This window comes from Lynx rufus, unplaced genomic scaffold, assembly GCF_022079265.1.
Source record: "Lynx rufus isolate CCGP_SWC_20201006 ecotype Redwood Valley unplaced genomic scaffold, mLynRuf1.p SCAF_1, whole genome shotgun sequence".
Lineage (NCBI taxonomy): Eukaryota > Metazoa > Chordata > Mammalia > Carnivora > Felidae > Lynx > Lynx rufus.
In genome coordinates this window covers 167,958,993-167,976,232 of record NW_025814823.1, presented here as the reverse complement: position 1 = coordinate 167,976,232, position 17,240 = coordinate 167,958,993, and the positions used below count along the sequence as shown (strand labels likewise).

The 17,240-nt window shown below is 40.4% G+C and overlaps 1 protein-coding gene across 1 annotated transcript in view; it reads left to right on the top strand.

The window, feature by feature from the left end:
• The first annotated feature begins 2,133 nt into the window (after window positions 1-2,133).
• The window catches only part of EFNA5 (ephrin A5), a 270,615-nt gene continuing 255,508 nt past the window's right edge, over window positions 2,134-17,240 (top strand). The window contains exon 1 of the mRNA XM_047072681.1: window positions 2,134-2,258. Within this exon, the coding sequence (XP_046928637.1) occupies window positions 2,134-2,258 (125 nt within the window). The remainder of the gene's footprint in view (window positions 2,259-17,240) is intronic.

Below are 17,240 nucleotides of genomic sequence, written 5' to 3'. Positions count from 1 at the left end.
CCTCTTTCTCGTGGAACAAACCAATCCTGTTGGAGTGAAGAGAGAGGAAAAAACCTCGACCTGTAAGCAAACAGCAGGCCGTTCCCTGACTGGCTGCTCCAGCCACCCACCCCACCCCCCGCTTTCCAAGTAAACTGCTTGGGGAGGGAAGGGAAAAAAAAAAAAAAAAAAAAGCAGCCCACATGACCCGGGCCGCGGCGGCAGCAGCGCTGGCTGGGCGCGGGCTGGCGGCGCCTCCCCCTGCTAGGTCCGGAGCTCACACCCGAGCTCGCGCCGCCCGCCTGCCCCGTGCCCTGCGCTACACGCCTGGGCGTCCCCCCCCCCATCACCGCGCCGCCCACGTCCACGTTCACGCGCGCGGCCTTGCGCTCCGGTGCGGCGGCGGCGGCGGCGGCGGCTGCTGCTGCTGCTGCTGCTTCTGCTGCTGCGGCTGGGTCGCCTCTGCTGTCGGCTTTACACGCAGGTCATTAACGAGGGGGCGTGCCCGAGAAGATTTTTCCCATAAAGCATTTTCTCTTTCTCTCTCTCTCTCTCTTTTTTTTTTTTTTTCTCTTTTGCAAAACTGACTTTTACCTCTTTCCACTTCTCGCCAGTCATTTCAATCCCTCCCGGGCTGTTCGTGCTGTTGCTGCTGCTGCTGCACTCAAGTTTATTTTCCCGCCTGGTAGAGGTTTTAGGATTCGGTTGGTGGTTTTCACCTCTTGTTGCTGCTGTGCCCAAGGAGGGAAAGAGGAGCAGCTGCAGGAGGATCGGGAAGGTTTTCTGATGTAGTCAGCGGGGAGGTGCCACTCGCTCCTGCGATCTCTCTTTTCTTCCTCTTTTCCCATTTCAAACTGATTGATGCATCTCTACAAGTTGTCGGGCTTGGGGCCGGACCGGTCGGAGTCGCAGGGACATTTCTGAGCGCTCACCCGAGGCTCTTGGCACGGCGTCTGGGGGCTCAGTCTAGCTCCCAGAAGGCGATCGGAGACTGACATCAGCCCATCCAGGAGTTGGAGGGATTCATTTAAAAGTGATTGTTTTCCCCTCTCGCTCTCCAGCCTAACAGTTGGGTTGGCGTCGTCCTGCAGGCTTGGGCTTCCCAGCTCCGTCTGGCCGGCTGGTTCGTAACCTCTGCTCTTCATTCACTCTGGTGCACCCACACCCGGCCAAAAAAAAAAAAGCACGCGCGAGAAATCCCCGAGGCTCCGCCAGTGCCCGGGGTGTCGTCTCCCGCCGCCGCAGTCCGACTCCGCCGGGGGACCTGCCGGAAGACACGAAGAGCTAAACTTTTCTTCGAGGTTTGCAAGGCAAGACCGCTCCTCGCCAGCTTAGCTGCCGCTTACCCAGTTCCAGGACGCCGGCGGGGCTGGGTTTGTGGCTTCGAATCCCCACCCTTCTCGGCGCACCGCCCCGAACCCGCAGCACCTACGACTCCTCCGAGATTTCCAGGGGTCTCCCGATTAAGGCACACAGAAGGAGGGGGAAGGGGTTTCTCACACTCCAAGGCCACAGGCGCGAAGCCCTCCATCCACACGGAGCCTTCCTCCTGCAGTTTCTCACCGGCCGCCAAAGTAACTTGGAGCGAAGCGGGGCGCAGTGCGAGGGCCCTGGGCGGCGGCGGAGCCGTGCGCAGCCCGCGGCGCCGACACTGAGCCGGGCCCGGCGGGCCAGTGTATGTCTCCCCGCGGCCGCGGCGCGCAACTCCCGGTGACTGTGCAGCGTGCGCCGCCGCCTGCCCCAACCCGCGGTGCCGCCGCCCGGCCCGGCGCGCACCTCCTTCTCCCGGGGTGACCGGCCTGCCGCCGCCGCTGAGACACAGCTTGGCACCCCTTCCCCCGCCCTCGCCGCCGCCACCACACACACGCATGCTTCTCTCCATCTTGTGATTCCTTTTTTCCTCCTGAACCCTCCAGTGGGGGTGCGAGTTTGTCTTTACCCCTTCCCCACCCTCCCCCCCCACCTCCACCGTCTTCTCGTTCTCCTTCCCCTCCCCAGCTTGGTGTGCGCCTCTTTCTTTTCTCGCCACTCTTCATTCTTATTTATTCATATTTATTTGGCTCCTGCTCTCTTTCTCCCCTTCCCTCCCTCCCTCCGGATCCCTGCTCTTTCCCCGGAGTGGCTTGTCGGGGGCTCCGCCGCTGGCCAGGCGTGATGTTGCACGTGGAGATGTTGACGCTGGTGTTTCTGGTGCTCTGGATGTGTGTGTTCAGCCAGGACCCAGGCTCCAAGGCCGTCGCCGACCGCTACGCCGTCTACTGGAACAGCAGCAACCCCAGGTAAGGTAATAGAGGGAGCGCAGAGCCGGGGATACTCGGGCCTCGGCGCCCTGCGGAAGAGCGGCGGTGGCGGCGGGGACCCGCGCGCACCAGCTGCAGGCGGCGCGCACTCTCGGAGCCTGCGTCGCCCGGGCGCTGATGGCTTTCGAGGAGCCCACAGGAAGCGCACCCGTCGCGCCTCTCTTTGTTAAGCTGCCTCAGAGACGCCGGGAGTCCCTGGGAGTCCCCGGGGCTGCCCAGACCCGCTGCCTCTGCAGAGCGCGGGGAGACTCGGAAAAGGCGGGAGCTGGGGAGTCGAGACTTCTCCGCTTCCTCACCGGGGCAAGCCGGCCAGCATCTCGATCCGGGCGTAGCGCCTGGGCACTGGGAGCCTCGGGTACGAGCCACCAAGAGTTCCCGCGTGGATCGTGGGTGCACAGGGGGACTGCAGGCAGAACCTTCCAAACATCCCTAAAGTTTTTTTTTGTTTTGTTTTGTTTTTTTAATTTTTCTTCCCTTTCTCGGTTTGTTCAGAGAGCGCACGGGCTGGGGGATGAGAGGGGGGTTGGGGAGCGGAAGCTTTAGGCTTTTATTTTCCTCTTTAACTGCAAGGCAATCATCTGGCCCCTGGGCCACTGTTGGCCCGGCGCGCCTGGCAGTGGAGAGGATTCTCCCACCTCCTCACCCCCCATGGGCTCAAGGTGCCAGAAAGTTTGATCTAATGCCGGGTTACGTCATTTGTGCGGAGCGAGCTGCTGGAGTTGGCGGAGACGGGAGGTGGGAGCTCTTAGTCCACGGCCTGGCGGTGTGCAGCCGGAGGAACACGCGCAATTACCTGGAACCGTTTTGTGGGCATCCCCGAAGCCTGCCGGGTACGCGGGAGGCTAGAGGTGGGCGCCCGGGCGCGCCCTAGCGCGCCTGCTGGACCCTGGCCACCAGCAGACGTCCCTTGCTCGGGGATTCTAGAAGTGGGGAGGGGTGAGGGCTGTCCTGAGTGCCGGGCGAACCTCTCCGGATCCAGAGCAGCTCCGAGCCCTACTTTCTCCCCGGCCTGTGGGCAGCAGTCGGCCTCGCTGGGCCCATAATGCTCTGCCTCTCTGGGACGGAGGCCAGCTTCCAGGTGCGGGCTGGTTTCGGTGCCTGCCTAAGAGGGAAATAGCATCGGTTACACCTAAAATCCCAGGTTTTCCCTTGGGCTGGAGTGGAAGTTGGGAGGAGAGAGGCGGGAGGTCGAGGGGATAGTTTTTGGTTGCTGAGCGCCCAGCGCGCATGGGGAGAGGGGGCTGGCTGGCGCCTCCGGTTCTTCCTACCTCCCGGCGGCCTTGTCCGTCGGCCTCCCGCCTTCCCCCCTTATGCAGACATGGGAGGGATTCCTCGCTTGAAGTAATGTCAGCTCAGATGAAGATGGGCAGATTTCCCCATAAGCGGTCTACCGGTGGCCGAGAGTCCCCCACCTCCTGCTACTTCAGGAAAGATAGTTACACCCAGGTAGCCCAAATCCTAAATTAAACCGCCTGGCAGAAGTGGAGACATCCCTGAAAGTTTGGTTAAAAAAAAAAAAAGCCTCATGGAGGTGGGTGGTGGGATGGGAAGCTATTTCTTCTTTGACATGCCACTTACCACTAGTAGAAAAAGAAAGAGAAGCCATCCTGCCAGCCTTTTATTAAAGCTGACAAGACAAATAGAGCAAGCTTTCCAGTTGTGATGGTGTTAAAAGCAAGTCTCATTATGTTGGTTGGTTTTATTCCCCCCTGGGCTTTATTAAACAGCATATATGAAATAGAGGAATTTATATTTCTAAACTTCAGCGCCTTATTAAATAAAACAGCAGTGAAATTGGTGAGTTGAATGTGGGGCATTTTGTGCTTAGTTGTCTTCTTTCCCACTCCAAACTTCACAGTGTGATCTTTTCCCCATAGTGTTAATTTATTTGGATACTTGGGTGTTCCAGTCATCCTAGGCTAAAACAGAAGGAATCAGAAGCACCCCCACGTACCCCTCCTTCTTAACCTGTCAAGCTAGTCTGAGTTAGTTTGAGGACATTTTATCTTAGGTTATCTCTGTTTTATGCTTTTGATACTGTTGTTTGGTTTGAGATTAGCACATTGATTTTTGTCACAGGTCATGTTTTTTAATAGATTTGCCCTGCCTGTAGAAAACTCTGCTCAGGATGCCATGGTGGCTTTGAACCTGCCCAGACAAAGTTAATCTGTAGAATTTTAAAACACCAAGGGTATTCTCAAGTCAGTATTCTAATTTGAGGCTTGTGGAAATTCCTTTTTATTTGATCATTGTCATTTTCATAATGTTCAAAAGAAAGAATGATGTACCCCCTGCCCAAGAGATTCATGTCTAACTTTAGTATTCTTAGGGGTTTGTGGGTACATTTATCTTCATATGTTGTCACAGTAAAACTTATTTAAAAAAATAACATAATTGTAAAAGTAGGGACTGATAGGCAGACTTACCTCGGAAATGTTGAAGAAGATGGTGTTGTGTTTTTTTTTTTTTTTTGATGTATTAAGATAATTCAGCTTGGATGTAATTTAAAAAGAGCCAGTGCAAAATAACTAACTTAAAATAAACACAGTTTATCTCATAAGATAGTGAAGAAACATTTTAGAAAATTTGCAGGGGTTTACTAAATTTTATAAATTCATTTTACATTTTACATTTATTTTAATTTATTTTCAATAATAATGTTATCGTTTTGGAAAGTAACCATGCCGTGCCTTCTGATTTTATACAAATCCAATTTTTTAGGATTGGCTAAACTAATAAGATCAGAAGATTTAATCCTTTGGAAAAAAGCTGAAAACTTTAATTGTAACTTCCATACATTTAAAAAATATTTTTTTCTTAGATAAGAAAAGTTCGGTAGACACTTAAGCTGATAATAAGGGATACTTTGGTAAAATGAAGTAAATATATTTTAGCCTATACTAATGGACTTAAATTTGAAACTATGTTTAAATACAATTAGAAATTAAGTATTACATCTTGATCACAGGGTTTAAATATCTTATATTGTAACTTGTGTAATCCTAGGAGTTTATTGTTTTGAGCTTATTGAGTTTATTGAGTTTATTGTTTTCGTAATTGACTCCATTGCTACCACAAGCATCCATAGATCTAGATTAACAGAGGAAAAAAAATATTAAAAGTGCTTGATCAGATAGTCTTACTGTTAGAATCTATCATCCTAGGTATTCGCTTCTGGAAAGGGGATATTCAATTTTCAAATGCTGATAACTTTTTAGTTGCTAGTATTTATTGGGTGGCGGGCCAAAAACTGATTTTATGTTTTGAATTGGCACAAATCTCTGAAATAGCCACTGAGAACTATCAATCTGATTAGAAATATATGATAACATTTGCCTAAATGCATCGTCCATATTTTAAAAATCTAGAAAGTTGTCTACATTTCACCTAAATAGTGAGAGTAATAGAGTGATCCTGTTAATGTTATGCTGAATTCTGAATCAGCATGGTACTAAGTAACTTTGAGTAATGAAATTCCAAATCATGGAGAATATAACTATTTGTCTTTAATTTCTTTAAGAATGTAAAAAGCTTTTAAGTAACTTTTAAAGAGACTTTCAGTAATAAAACTTTATTTACATTCTCCTGTAGCAGCTACGCTTATAAAGATAGAGATGACTCCATATAAGAACATGCCTCTTAATCTGAAGAGTGCTATAAACAGTTTGGTGCTTCCAATGAGAATATTCTTTTAAATATTGTGTGTATATTGAAAAGTTATTGGTTTCTTTTGACCAGTTGCCAAAATGATGATAGGATAATTAAACATGTCTCCTACTGGTTGGCGTTTATTGATGGAATAGTGAAATAATACCAGCATACTTTTAAGAATACTGATTCTCCTCACTTAGTGCTTTGCTTCTGTTAGGTTCTGAGTATCACTAATTTAAAGTGTTATACTTTGATGGGAAAAAATATCTCTGTAATTCACCTGGGATACACTAAATTTTAACCTAATCGTATGTTTTCTTTGGACTTTTAAAATTCTTGTAGGGACCTGTAAATTAAACATTTCATGTTAGAGTAGCAGGTAATTGACACCATTTAGTTTTGTTAACATGTAATCTTGGAGTTGTGAAAGTGATGTGAATTCTCTGTCAGTACTCCAAAACCTATCTGGCTTACAGATCATATGTATGCAGCGAAGTAGAGAGAGCTAGTAACATTTTATTTCCTAATCATAATCCCTCGGCTATTTCTTTGCCTTTCAAAATAAAACTGGTTTTATTTTTCAAAATCTGAGCCATCAACGTTTTATTATATGTCGACCAGTGTCCCAGCACTGTGCCTTTTCCACCGACACATAAATGAAATCAGTTTGATTTAAATCTAAGATTTTGTTTTGAGGAAAGATGGAAAGTTGATCCTGGTTTTGAATGAATTTTATCACCAAACTTGTAAAGGATTAACTTTATTTTCAAAATTTTAAATGTTTAAATACTATTTTATATGTTAGAAACATAAAAGTTCTTCAAGTAAAATATTATTTAGAATCTTTTAACTTTATTAACTCTGAGCTTCAATGTGGTGTATCACTTTATTAGATATAATTGGGTAATTTTATTATTTTTATATTTATATCAGAATTTATGTGGACATCTGTATAAAAATGAAGCAGTATGACAGAGATTTATATCACATGTTTTTACTCTGACCCATTTGTAGGAGACCTGAAGTGAATCCTTTCCCTCTCCCCCCCTTTTTTTTTTACTTTACAAATTATTATAAGACAAATATGCTTTTTGTTTTTGTCCACTTTTCCAAAAGAGTTTGAAAGCAAAATTAACTATTGAGACAATTGTTCTATCCATTTTATGCATTATGTTATATATTCAAAACATGCTTTCAGAAATAGTCAACTGTCTTTTGTTTTTTAGGTAACTGGAACATCAGTGCTATTTGAGGCACGCTTGGCTGTACAGTCTAGTTTGGCATTTCCAGCATGATACCAAGGTCAATAAACTCCCTGTGATTAAAAGAACCAGAGAGAGCCTTCAGTTGTTCATTACTCCCTGTTAGTTGATTTTAGTGGTATTAACTAAACCATTGGCTCACCGAAGGAATATCTTGTTGCCACGTGTGTTCTGGCTGATAATCATTAGCTGTGGAGGCTTCCACCTTTGAAGGCGGAGGATCAGGTTTGGAAGGAGCCCTTAGTTGTTTGGGGCAAATTAACCTTGTGAATTTCTTGCCATTTAATCTTGCAAGATGCCTTCTGAACAGGCATTACGTTGCATTCTGTCCACTGGCCTGATTTCCTGTTGGATAGGGACAGATAACGATGAGCGCCTTCTTTTCTCCCCTGTTGCTATGAACCAAGCAAGCTACCAGCTTCATGCTGGGCCAAGAAAATGAATGAATACAATTAGTCCTTCAGGAGTCCTGGCCTTCACAAGCTGGGGAGAAGTATATGCTAAAAGAATGTAACTCTGAGAAAGAGAATACATTAAAATATAAAATGAGCAAAACATAAGAAATGTTAAGAACAGAATTATATATGTGGGTAGCATTTATCTATTGTTTAGTGTTTTTTTTCCCAATATAAATGATCTGCTTTTTAAAAAGATGCCATTCAAGACTTTTCATTTTTGTATTTGTTCTGAATAACTTTCAGTAGCAAAAAGGATTTTAAAGTCTATATTTATTTTTAGTAATGAACCAGTCTGTGTTGACAGACTCCACATTATCAATATTCTTTTCAGAAATAGTATACAAACTATTAAAATAGCAGCTTTGATCAGAAATATTCTTGTTGAAAAGGAAGACTGTATGTCCCTAAGTACAGTGAGGAAGGCCCCTACCACTTACCCAGGATATTCAGACAGGATAAGTCTTCCGAACTGAGAAAAAATTGCCTTTTGATCATTTGAAGGATAACACCTTCATGTTCAGGTATAAAAACCTCTAAGAGTAGTATAAGAAATGAGGTGTTAATATTCAGTTTTAGTAATTTGTCTTATGATGGTGGTCTTAGACAGCTAAACATCCATACATTACTGTCTCTTTTAAATACCTGATTTATATTATTAGATTTATATTTTCATTTGCTTCTCAACCTATATCCTGAGCTGTTTGGTAGAAAAGTTTCTTGTGATTAATTTGAACTTCCAGTGTTTCTGAATGGGATATTACTCACGACTAGAAGATCTATTTCCTCTTAAATTTGTCTGCATTTATGTCTTCAAACTTTAGTCAGTCATAAACAAGGCAGCGCAAAGACAAGAGAACCACTTAGTTCAAAATATCGAAGTAATAATGTGGGGTTTTTTGGTACTATAATTATTATGCATAGTTTGATGGTGAATGAAAAAAAGTTCCCTGTATCTTAGTATCCTTGATAATCTATACTCCTTGTTGTCCTTTGAAGGATTTATTGGAAACTACTGAAATCTGTGCACTGTTTTGCAATCTGAAATGTGTGTGGATATAAACTCTTGGTTTTGAGGCTTCTGAGTATAGTTTTCCAACAGCCAAAGATTTCAATAAAAACATTATTTTAAGGTAGTGGAAACTCCTACTTAAGTTAGCTAGTTGCTGAGAGACAGAGTATACCACAGTGATGGTTACCTCAGCTTTCATTGAGGTAGAATTCTATCATTTTCAATAAGGAAAAATAAACCTTTGTCATCTTTAGAAACATCCTTCATACAATTGACAGTTGACAGGTGGAAGAAAATGTTACTGTCAGGTCTTATTTTCCACTCAAGTGAGAAATAAAAATAGTTTTGAGTGATTTTTAAGAAAATCTATTTAAAAATTATTTCAAAATGTAAGAGGATGCTTTTAATATTTATAATGTATGTCATAGAATTAATCTGCCATTTGCTTCAGGGAAGGTCAGCAAAGTACGATTCAAGGAGAGACTCCTAACAACTAAGTTCCTAGGGTATTTACTTTGAAAAGTACCATACAGTTATTGTGTTTATAGCAGGATATCACCAGACATTTTGGGATGGCATTCTTTAAGAGATGTAAAAATACATCACTATTATTCCTATCATTCCTTATCAAGTGACCTGATTTCCATGACTGATGATCATGATTCTGCTATGAAGTATAAGTGGGAATTTTGGTCATGTGATACCTCTGTGTTTATGCTTTGGACAATTATGTAATTGGCACACAAAAATTAAACCTTTTTAAAAAATTGCTATTAATAATTTTAAATAACTGCACAGTGTAATCTGTAGGTGTCCATGTGGAAATGCGTGAATACATGTTTGGAGAGTAGAAAAAAATATAACTAAGTTTTTGTTCCCTGATTTAGAAAGGCTAGGTTTTTGGCTTTCGGTTAAATCAGCGGGTTTTTTTTTTTTTTTTTTTTTCTTCTTCTTAGAAGCAGCCATCTTGTTTTAAGACCGATTTTATTTCTTTCATGAAAATGGTCTGGAAATGAATATGGACGATAGAAAAGGACTAAACCACTTGATAATAATTTTGGTAGGGCTCTACATTTAAAGCTCTATCAAGTTTTTTGTGAGCTCTTTAAAATGTTATCTTCTTATGTTTAGTTGGAAAAAAAAGGATGGTTTAATTTAGTAATAATACATTTTAAGCCCAGATATATTTTAACGTTAAATGTTGGGCTGTACCATGTTTACATATGTATTTTTCTCTTGAAGCTTATAGTTTATTATTAATTTCAAAGAAATATATTAATAGCCACTATGGTCACCTTCCCCATCCTGATTTCCTTTTTTTATTTTTATTTTTTAATTATTCCAAGTAGTCCTTTTTATGTCAGCCAACATTTTTTTCCCCCAAATGTTCAGCGGTACCAAGAATCTTTCTCTAGTAAGAGGTACTGATAAAAATATAGGTATCTTTAAAAATGAAACATTTGGGGTGCTTTCAGAAACATTATATGAAATCAGAGCCCTTTTGTCCCTGAAATATAGGTGTTCACTCTCTCATTTCTAAACCATTCTTATGGGTTCTCATAGAAAATTATATTGGAAGTAAACTCATATTTGTTATTAAAATGTGAGAATGTATCAACTGAGTCTGCTGTATTTTCCACCACGTTTTGTATTTTTGGATACATTTGGAAGAACATGTGGCCTAGTAAAGTTTACCAAAAATTTATACTAAACTTCTTGCTACTGCATCTGTTTGATGATGTCTGGGAACATTATTCCCATGAACTGCAGTAAAAACAGAACTTCCTTAAGATTAATTTCAAAGTAACCTGACTCAGTCAGTCTGATTAAACTGGGCACAGATTGAAAACTACTTATGTCACAGATTGCCTCAGTTCATTAGAAGTAGGATTTTTGGTGATTGCAGATGCAATATAAAGGCAATAAATAAAATGCATGTTTTAAGAACGGGTATACATCTCATGGACTTCTTATTGAAGTCCAGGTATAAGTTGACAGTTTTTGTACTGAAAAACTTTCGTCTGATATCCATCATCCATTTTTTGTTGTTGTTTTTTGGCTGATGGAGAAGACTAGAATAACTGAGTGTCGAAAGTGACCTTTTTGTTTTAAATGGACTAACAAAAAGTTTTGTTTTTTCTTGTTGCTTCTAAGCTGTCAGAGTGTTCATTCTGAGTCTTATTAGTGACTTATTTATTTATGTAGAGAGTACAGTTAACATTTAGCTCTTGCTTCTTATTGTGAAAATACATATAAGGAGCATATTTTGTCATGTTAAAATGCAATTTTGTGGTTTGAATAAAATCAAGTCCAGGCTTCTTTTGGTTGGATAATTATAATGCGAGTTGTGATCTAGATTTTGATGGTGGTAGACATGACACTTGATGTTTCATGTTCCATAGAGACCAGTGGGATATATGACTTTGTCGTATTTACTGAACTGTAAGAATGTATAGGGGGCTTAACCTCTTGGTTAAGTTTTTATAGTATCTCATTTTATGGAAACAAATGGGGATGGAAAGAAAAGGAAAACTATTCTAAATATGGGGAAATGTTCCTTTTTGTTTAACAATTAGGTTAAACAAAGTGAGAGCAAATGAGCCTGGTTCCCCTTCTATTGTTTCAGGGCAAGAAAATACAGACAGATGTCGGAATGTGGAAGCTGTGACCTCTGACCCACACAGCATGGCCACTGCCATGGCACACAAGTGTCCTGAGCCACCGTGGTAGCAGGATGCTGTTTTGAAGTGACTGACACTTTGAGATGGAGAACCTGAGACTGATTCTGTAGCTATTTGCAGGTCTCTGAAGTATCAGTCTTTTTAGCTTCAGTTTTAAGTTCCTTCCCTTACCTTTTTTGAAAAATGTTTCTTTGTTTGGCTCAGACAGCTTTTGTGACTTCCGGATGGGTTCTGTATTCCTGTAGCCACTGTCAGCCTTTGCCTCCCAATAAATTTATTCATCCGGCTGGGATAACGGAGGAGGCTCAGATGTATGGCTCTGTAGCACCAAAGTGTTGGTCTACTTAATTTAACTAATATATGTATTTTAAAGACAGATGAAAGGGTGGTTTTATTAAAGGCCTTTTCTTTTACTTTCTGTTCTGTAGTCTTGCCAGTAACCCTTGGGTTCAGACAGACCATTAATGTTTTAGATACTGTGGCATTCAGTGTTTCTTCATATATTTGTTTACTCTTACTGCCTCAATAAACTTTTATGCCTATTTCAGTAGTTTTCTGGCGGGGGCTCCATTTATTAAAATTTAGTGACCCAGCACTAAGAGGGGTACAGTTCAAATAGTGGTGCTTCTGACAGGGTTTTGTGTCAAACTGGAGAAAATAATAGGGAAATGAAAGCTGCCAAAATGTGTCTCCCAATTACTAATTAATCAGGCGAGAAAAGACCTCAGTGACAGATCTGGTGTCCGCCATGACAGCAACTGGGGGGATGCTTTATCTTAAATACTGTATAGAACAAATTAAAGTAAGCCTCAAGGAATGGAGCACCCAGATATTTGATTTCACAAGTGCTAATATAATTCTGTTAAAAGCAAAGCAAAAAGCAAAATTTGAAACTGAATCCTGTACTCTTTACTGATAGTATCAAAACAAAGCTATTCTGAAGAGTATTTCCTTTATTAATAAGCAATGCTTTTATTCTTATTAATATTTGAGTATAGATATGGTAGTATTCTTGGTTTTAGTATTGGTATATCATTTTATATTTACTGTTGATAGAGACTCAGGGAACAATTTAAAAATTTTCCATCATATGCCTGTCATCACTATTTTGCACGTGAATGCAACCGAAGAACAAATATATGTTGTTGTTTTTTTTCCTCCCCTGCAAATATATGTTTTTGCTGTCTCAGAGGTTCCCTTCTCTTTTGGCAATGTGCCCACTATGGTTGCTGGACCCATAATTAAATGCCTGTTATTAGTGTATTTTTTCCATAGCATTTACAACATAAAAAGGAAAGGGTCTTGTATGGAACTATAGCTGTCAGGGGAACAATGAAAACTAATTACACACTCTGCTATCACCATTGTCAACTATACTCTTGGGAAAACAAAAACATGACAGAGTGTGTGTGTTGGGAGGGGTGCCTATACATATAGGATATTCCATATGAGTATAATATGTATGGGGTCAGTCACATATCTGGTGACTTAACTTGAAACTCTGGCTTCTCTGAAGCCAAAAAAAAAAAAAAAAAAAGGCATAAAGGACAATCTAATTCGGCTAATTGAAGAGAAACAAAGCATTCTTTATTGGGAAGGGAGTCCTTCCTTTAGTATCCTGACTTTATTATATGGACTGAGAGAACCAGCAATAATTTTGACTCTGAATATCTCATTATTTTGAGTTTTATTTTGGAATGGCCTTGCTAGTGATACATCTATGCTATTAACATATCTGATTATGTCTTACAGTTACCTCTTTTACAAATGGTACAGATAGCTCTAGATTTTTGTGTTGATATCTGGTTATTTGAGGACTAATCACTTTGTTTATTATGTAGATCTCTCTGTCACAGTCTTTCCCTTTTGATGGCTTTGGCCATTTCACTATTTCTGGGCCTGTCCTATTGGTATGTGGAATCGAGAAGGAAACTAAAACTAAAAAATGACATTTCTGAAACTTACAGCAGCTCTGGTGTGAGATTTGGTAAGAAAAGACTTTGAGGCTATTATATAACATGAGGTTTTGGAATCAATTTTGGATTTCAACCATCCATGCCATCCCTGCTCTCTGGTACCATGTGGAATTAGGAGTTGGCCATATATAATGTTTTCCATTACTATTTTGGTTCCTTGGGTGAATTCTCTGTAGTGTATTTAAAATCAAAGCCAAATGGGTGAATTTAGGAATTACATATTGATTTTAACTTATTTTTTCCAAAGCTTTGTGTTAAAGCAAAATAATAGCTAATATCTAACAGTAATAACATATTCCTGTATTGAATATCTGAAAGCTATAATTGATAAAATATTTATTGAGTGATATGTGCATGCACTGGGAGGCACACAGCAGCTTCAGAAATGAAGACAGCATCTATACCCTGAGGGAACTTGCAAGTTTTGTGCAGTTACAATTTTATATTTAAAACCACAGTACAGAGTAGAAAGTACTATAAAAAGTGTTCACATATGGATTTACTAAGCAAATATTTATTGAGTGTCCACTGTAGGCCAGGTATTGTTCTTGTACTGGAGATACCACAGTAAACAGTGTGAACAGCCTCCCTGCATCAGCAATTTCTAGATCACTGCTTCTCACACTCTAATTGCATGCAGATCCTCTGTGGAGGTCTTGTTGAAATACAGATTTTGATTCAGTAGATTTGGGGCAGGCCCCAATAGTCTGCATTTCTAGCAAGCTCCAGGTGTTATGATGCATTCGGCCTGTGCACCACAGTTTGGGCAGGAAGGTTCTAGATAAGTGAGTGGGGAGAGAGATTACTTCTGGCTCCACATCAGAGTCTCTTGGTTGTATTTGCCCTGAACTTCCTAGATAGCTCTATAATTTTTCAAATGGCTTAGAATTTGCATAAGTGAAAGTTATTTGTCTTAAGGCCTAGTAGTCCTCATTTTTAGCCACTTTCTCCTAAATCTCAAATAAAATAGTTTTTTATATTGAGGTTTATGCAGCATTAAGAATCCACCACTGACAAAAGTAATAGGCCAAAGGTTTTGTTGAAAGTTTGGCTTAGACAGATTCTACTGGAGTGAAAATACTGCCTTGATCCAAAAAGTTTTAGGAGGATCCTGTCATAAACGTCTAAGGATATTTATTTGCAAACCCTCCCCAGATGTATTTTATGTGGCAATGCCAGATTACACCTCAGAAACAGATTTTTAACACTTTCCAATTTAAATTGGTATGCTTAAGTGAACCCAAAATGTTCATTTTACATTCAGCATAGACGATGACTAATAGTATCTCTGCTTCCACTGGCTGGGTTTGTTGTGGGTGGCTTTCAGGAGCCCATACTTCCAATGGAGTTATAAAAGACTTGGGGGAAAATTCCTCCCCGCTCTAAAATTCTCTCATGCTAGTGTCCCTTGTGAGAAATCTTTGTTCCTCTGCAGTCCAGGTAGTCTGTAAGCATGCTTCCACTTTTTTCAAAGTATATGTATCATTTGATTTGCAAAACAAATATCATGTGATGCTTATATTAACAAATAAAGGATGGAACTAGTTAAATTCAGATTACTCTGCCTGCTTATCTTTTTTTGTTCTTCACTCTGTGTGTAAATACAATATTACTAATCTCCTCGGTGAACTTTAAAGTCTTTGAAAGCACCAGCGAGTAAACTGACTTAACTGAAATATACCTCTATGGAACGATAAAAAGAAAGATGGAACTGTTTGTACTGTAAATCAGCTATATTTCAATAAAAACAAACCCCCCCCAAAAAGAGGGAGAGGATGGCAAACACTCTTAATTCAAGTATCCTTTTACTTTTGTAACAATTTTTACCAACATTTTTAAGTTATTTATCAAATAGAAGCAAATCATTTTTAAATCCTTGATAAACTGAATTTAATTGTTGAGTAGCATTTTATAAGAACTATGACTCTTATGAAGAATAGTAAATACAGACATTATGGTTTTGTTTTTCATAGTTTTATGCTTTTGCTCACCATGGTGTAATATAAGTAAGCCTTCCAAGACAATGACTTTGAGGTGACATCTGTTTAGTTACTAGTTTTATGATTCTCATACATATAGGAATCTGAGAATCTTCTGTGACCATGTATGAACTTGTGTGTTTCCTAAAAATGAAGTATGCTATGTGCCTGGAAGATGATTACATTTGGAAATAGGGTATCTTCACTGGTTGAAATGAAGTCATTCGCATACCCCTGAAGAGTGGTTTTGTTCAAAATGAGTTGATACCCTTAAGATTTAGGTCGTGGCTGTGCTCGGGTGAGGTAGAAGATGCTGAGTAGTTCTAATTACTGTTCTTACCTTTCATAAAAAAGGAAAATAAATACATTGAAGAGTTTTGGTTTTTTTTTTAACTCAGAGTTACTAACAGTGATTTGTCATCAGATTAATAGGTTGTAATCAAGTTCTTAGGAACACTGATATATTTACATTTTGACTGCATAAAGTAAAAGCGATGAATTCATGTCCTTTTGTTTTGTTTTGAGTTTTTATCATAGCAGCTCTTTTGGATACAGCTTTAAATGGGTTTGGGTGGTGTTGTATAGGGAAGGGCTCGGAGAGTGAGGTATTTAAAAACCTACCAGCCGATGATCCTTCAGTTGTCTTTGTTAATATTTTTTTGGGTTTTGTTTCCGATCTTGTTAAATTAAATTTCGGCTCTAGTGGATTCATACGTACGCCATTTGTAGTGATGAAGCTGGGCCTCAAGTCCTTCACTCTAGGAAAGAAACGGGCATAATAAAAATAATGTCTTCCTCAGACTTGTGAAAATTTAAGGGAAAGGATATCTGTGAAGGGACTTTGAAAACGGAGTTCTAAAAAGAACAGAGAATGAGGAGGCCACTTCAGTTTGTACTGGTGCATCATTATAATGCTCTATGTTCTCGTAAGTGGTGTAGAAAATACAAATGAAAACTTATTTTCAGAGCATCATGGAGGAGTTGACTTTTTAAAAGATAGTTTGAGTTGTGAGTTGTATCTTATGTTTTAGGCTTCATCTTGTGATTTCTACAAGAGTAATAAGATGCAAATAGTGACATGCTAGAGGCATGTCTGCCAGGCCCTTCTTCCCAGAAGGGAATTTTGGATCTCCTCCGTAACATTGGTCAAGTTTATTTTTAATGCCCACTCGTCTCCTCTCTGTCTCTTCCATGTTGCTTCCTCTTGCCTTTTAAAACCCTAATATTCTGCTTTGGACTTCACAGGTATAATGAGATATCTCCATCTCAAAGGAGAAATTAATGAATACCGACACCCTCTTGGAGAATGCCTGTATTGCCAATGAGGAGCTTGTTGAAACAAATCAGTTCCTGTCTGGGGCTGTTCCTTACAGGCAGCCCGGCTATCCCTGGGATCCTTGGGTTCTTCTGAATCCTGCTGCCAGAAGAACAGGGTTTAGCCTCTTGACGCCTCTGTGCTTAAAAAACTTCTGTTATCGACTGCTTTTAAACTTAGCACATATTAATTATACACACAATGATGTTAGGAACATAAATAGATCATAACAACATCTAGCTGAGAAAGGAAACAGAATTTGTCAAGGAACACATATTTTAATGCATTGAAACCTGAGTAACCCATTACTGTCAAAGGGCCACTTTTCTGTAGCATTGTCTGGTGGTTATTCAAAGCAGGTTTTACTTCATATGTTTATAGTTATTTAGGAGAATAGCGAATGTGCCTGTTACTTGTTTTAAAATTGCAATCATATACTTACATGATTATTTTATAATGATGTTTTACTCCTGAAGGTATAAACCTCACTTATGCCAAAAAAACAAAATAGTAATTTATAAGGAAAATTATCAATGATCCTATATGCTGTGCCCAGAAATTTAGTGACAACTGAGGGCAGGACTTGGTAAGTAGCAATAAAAGTAAAAATATTGAATAAAAAATTATCTG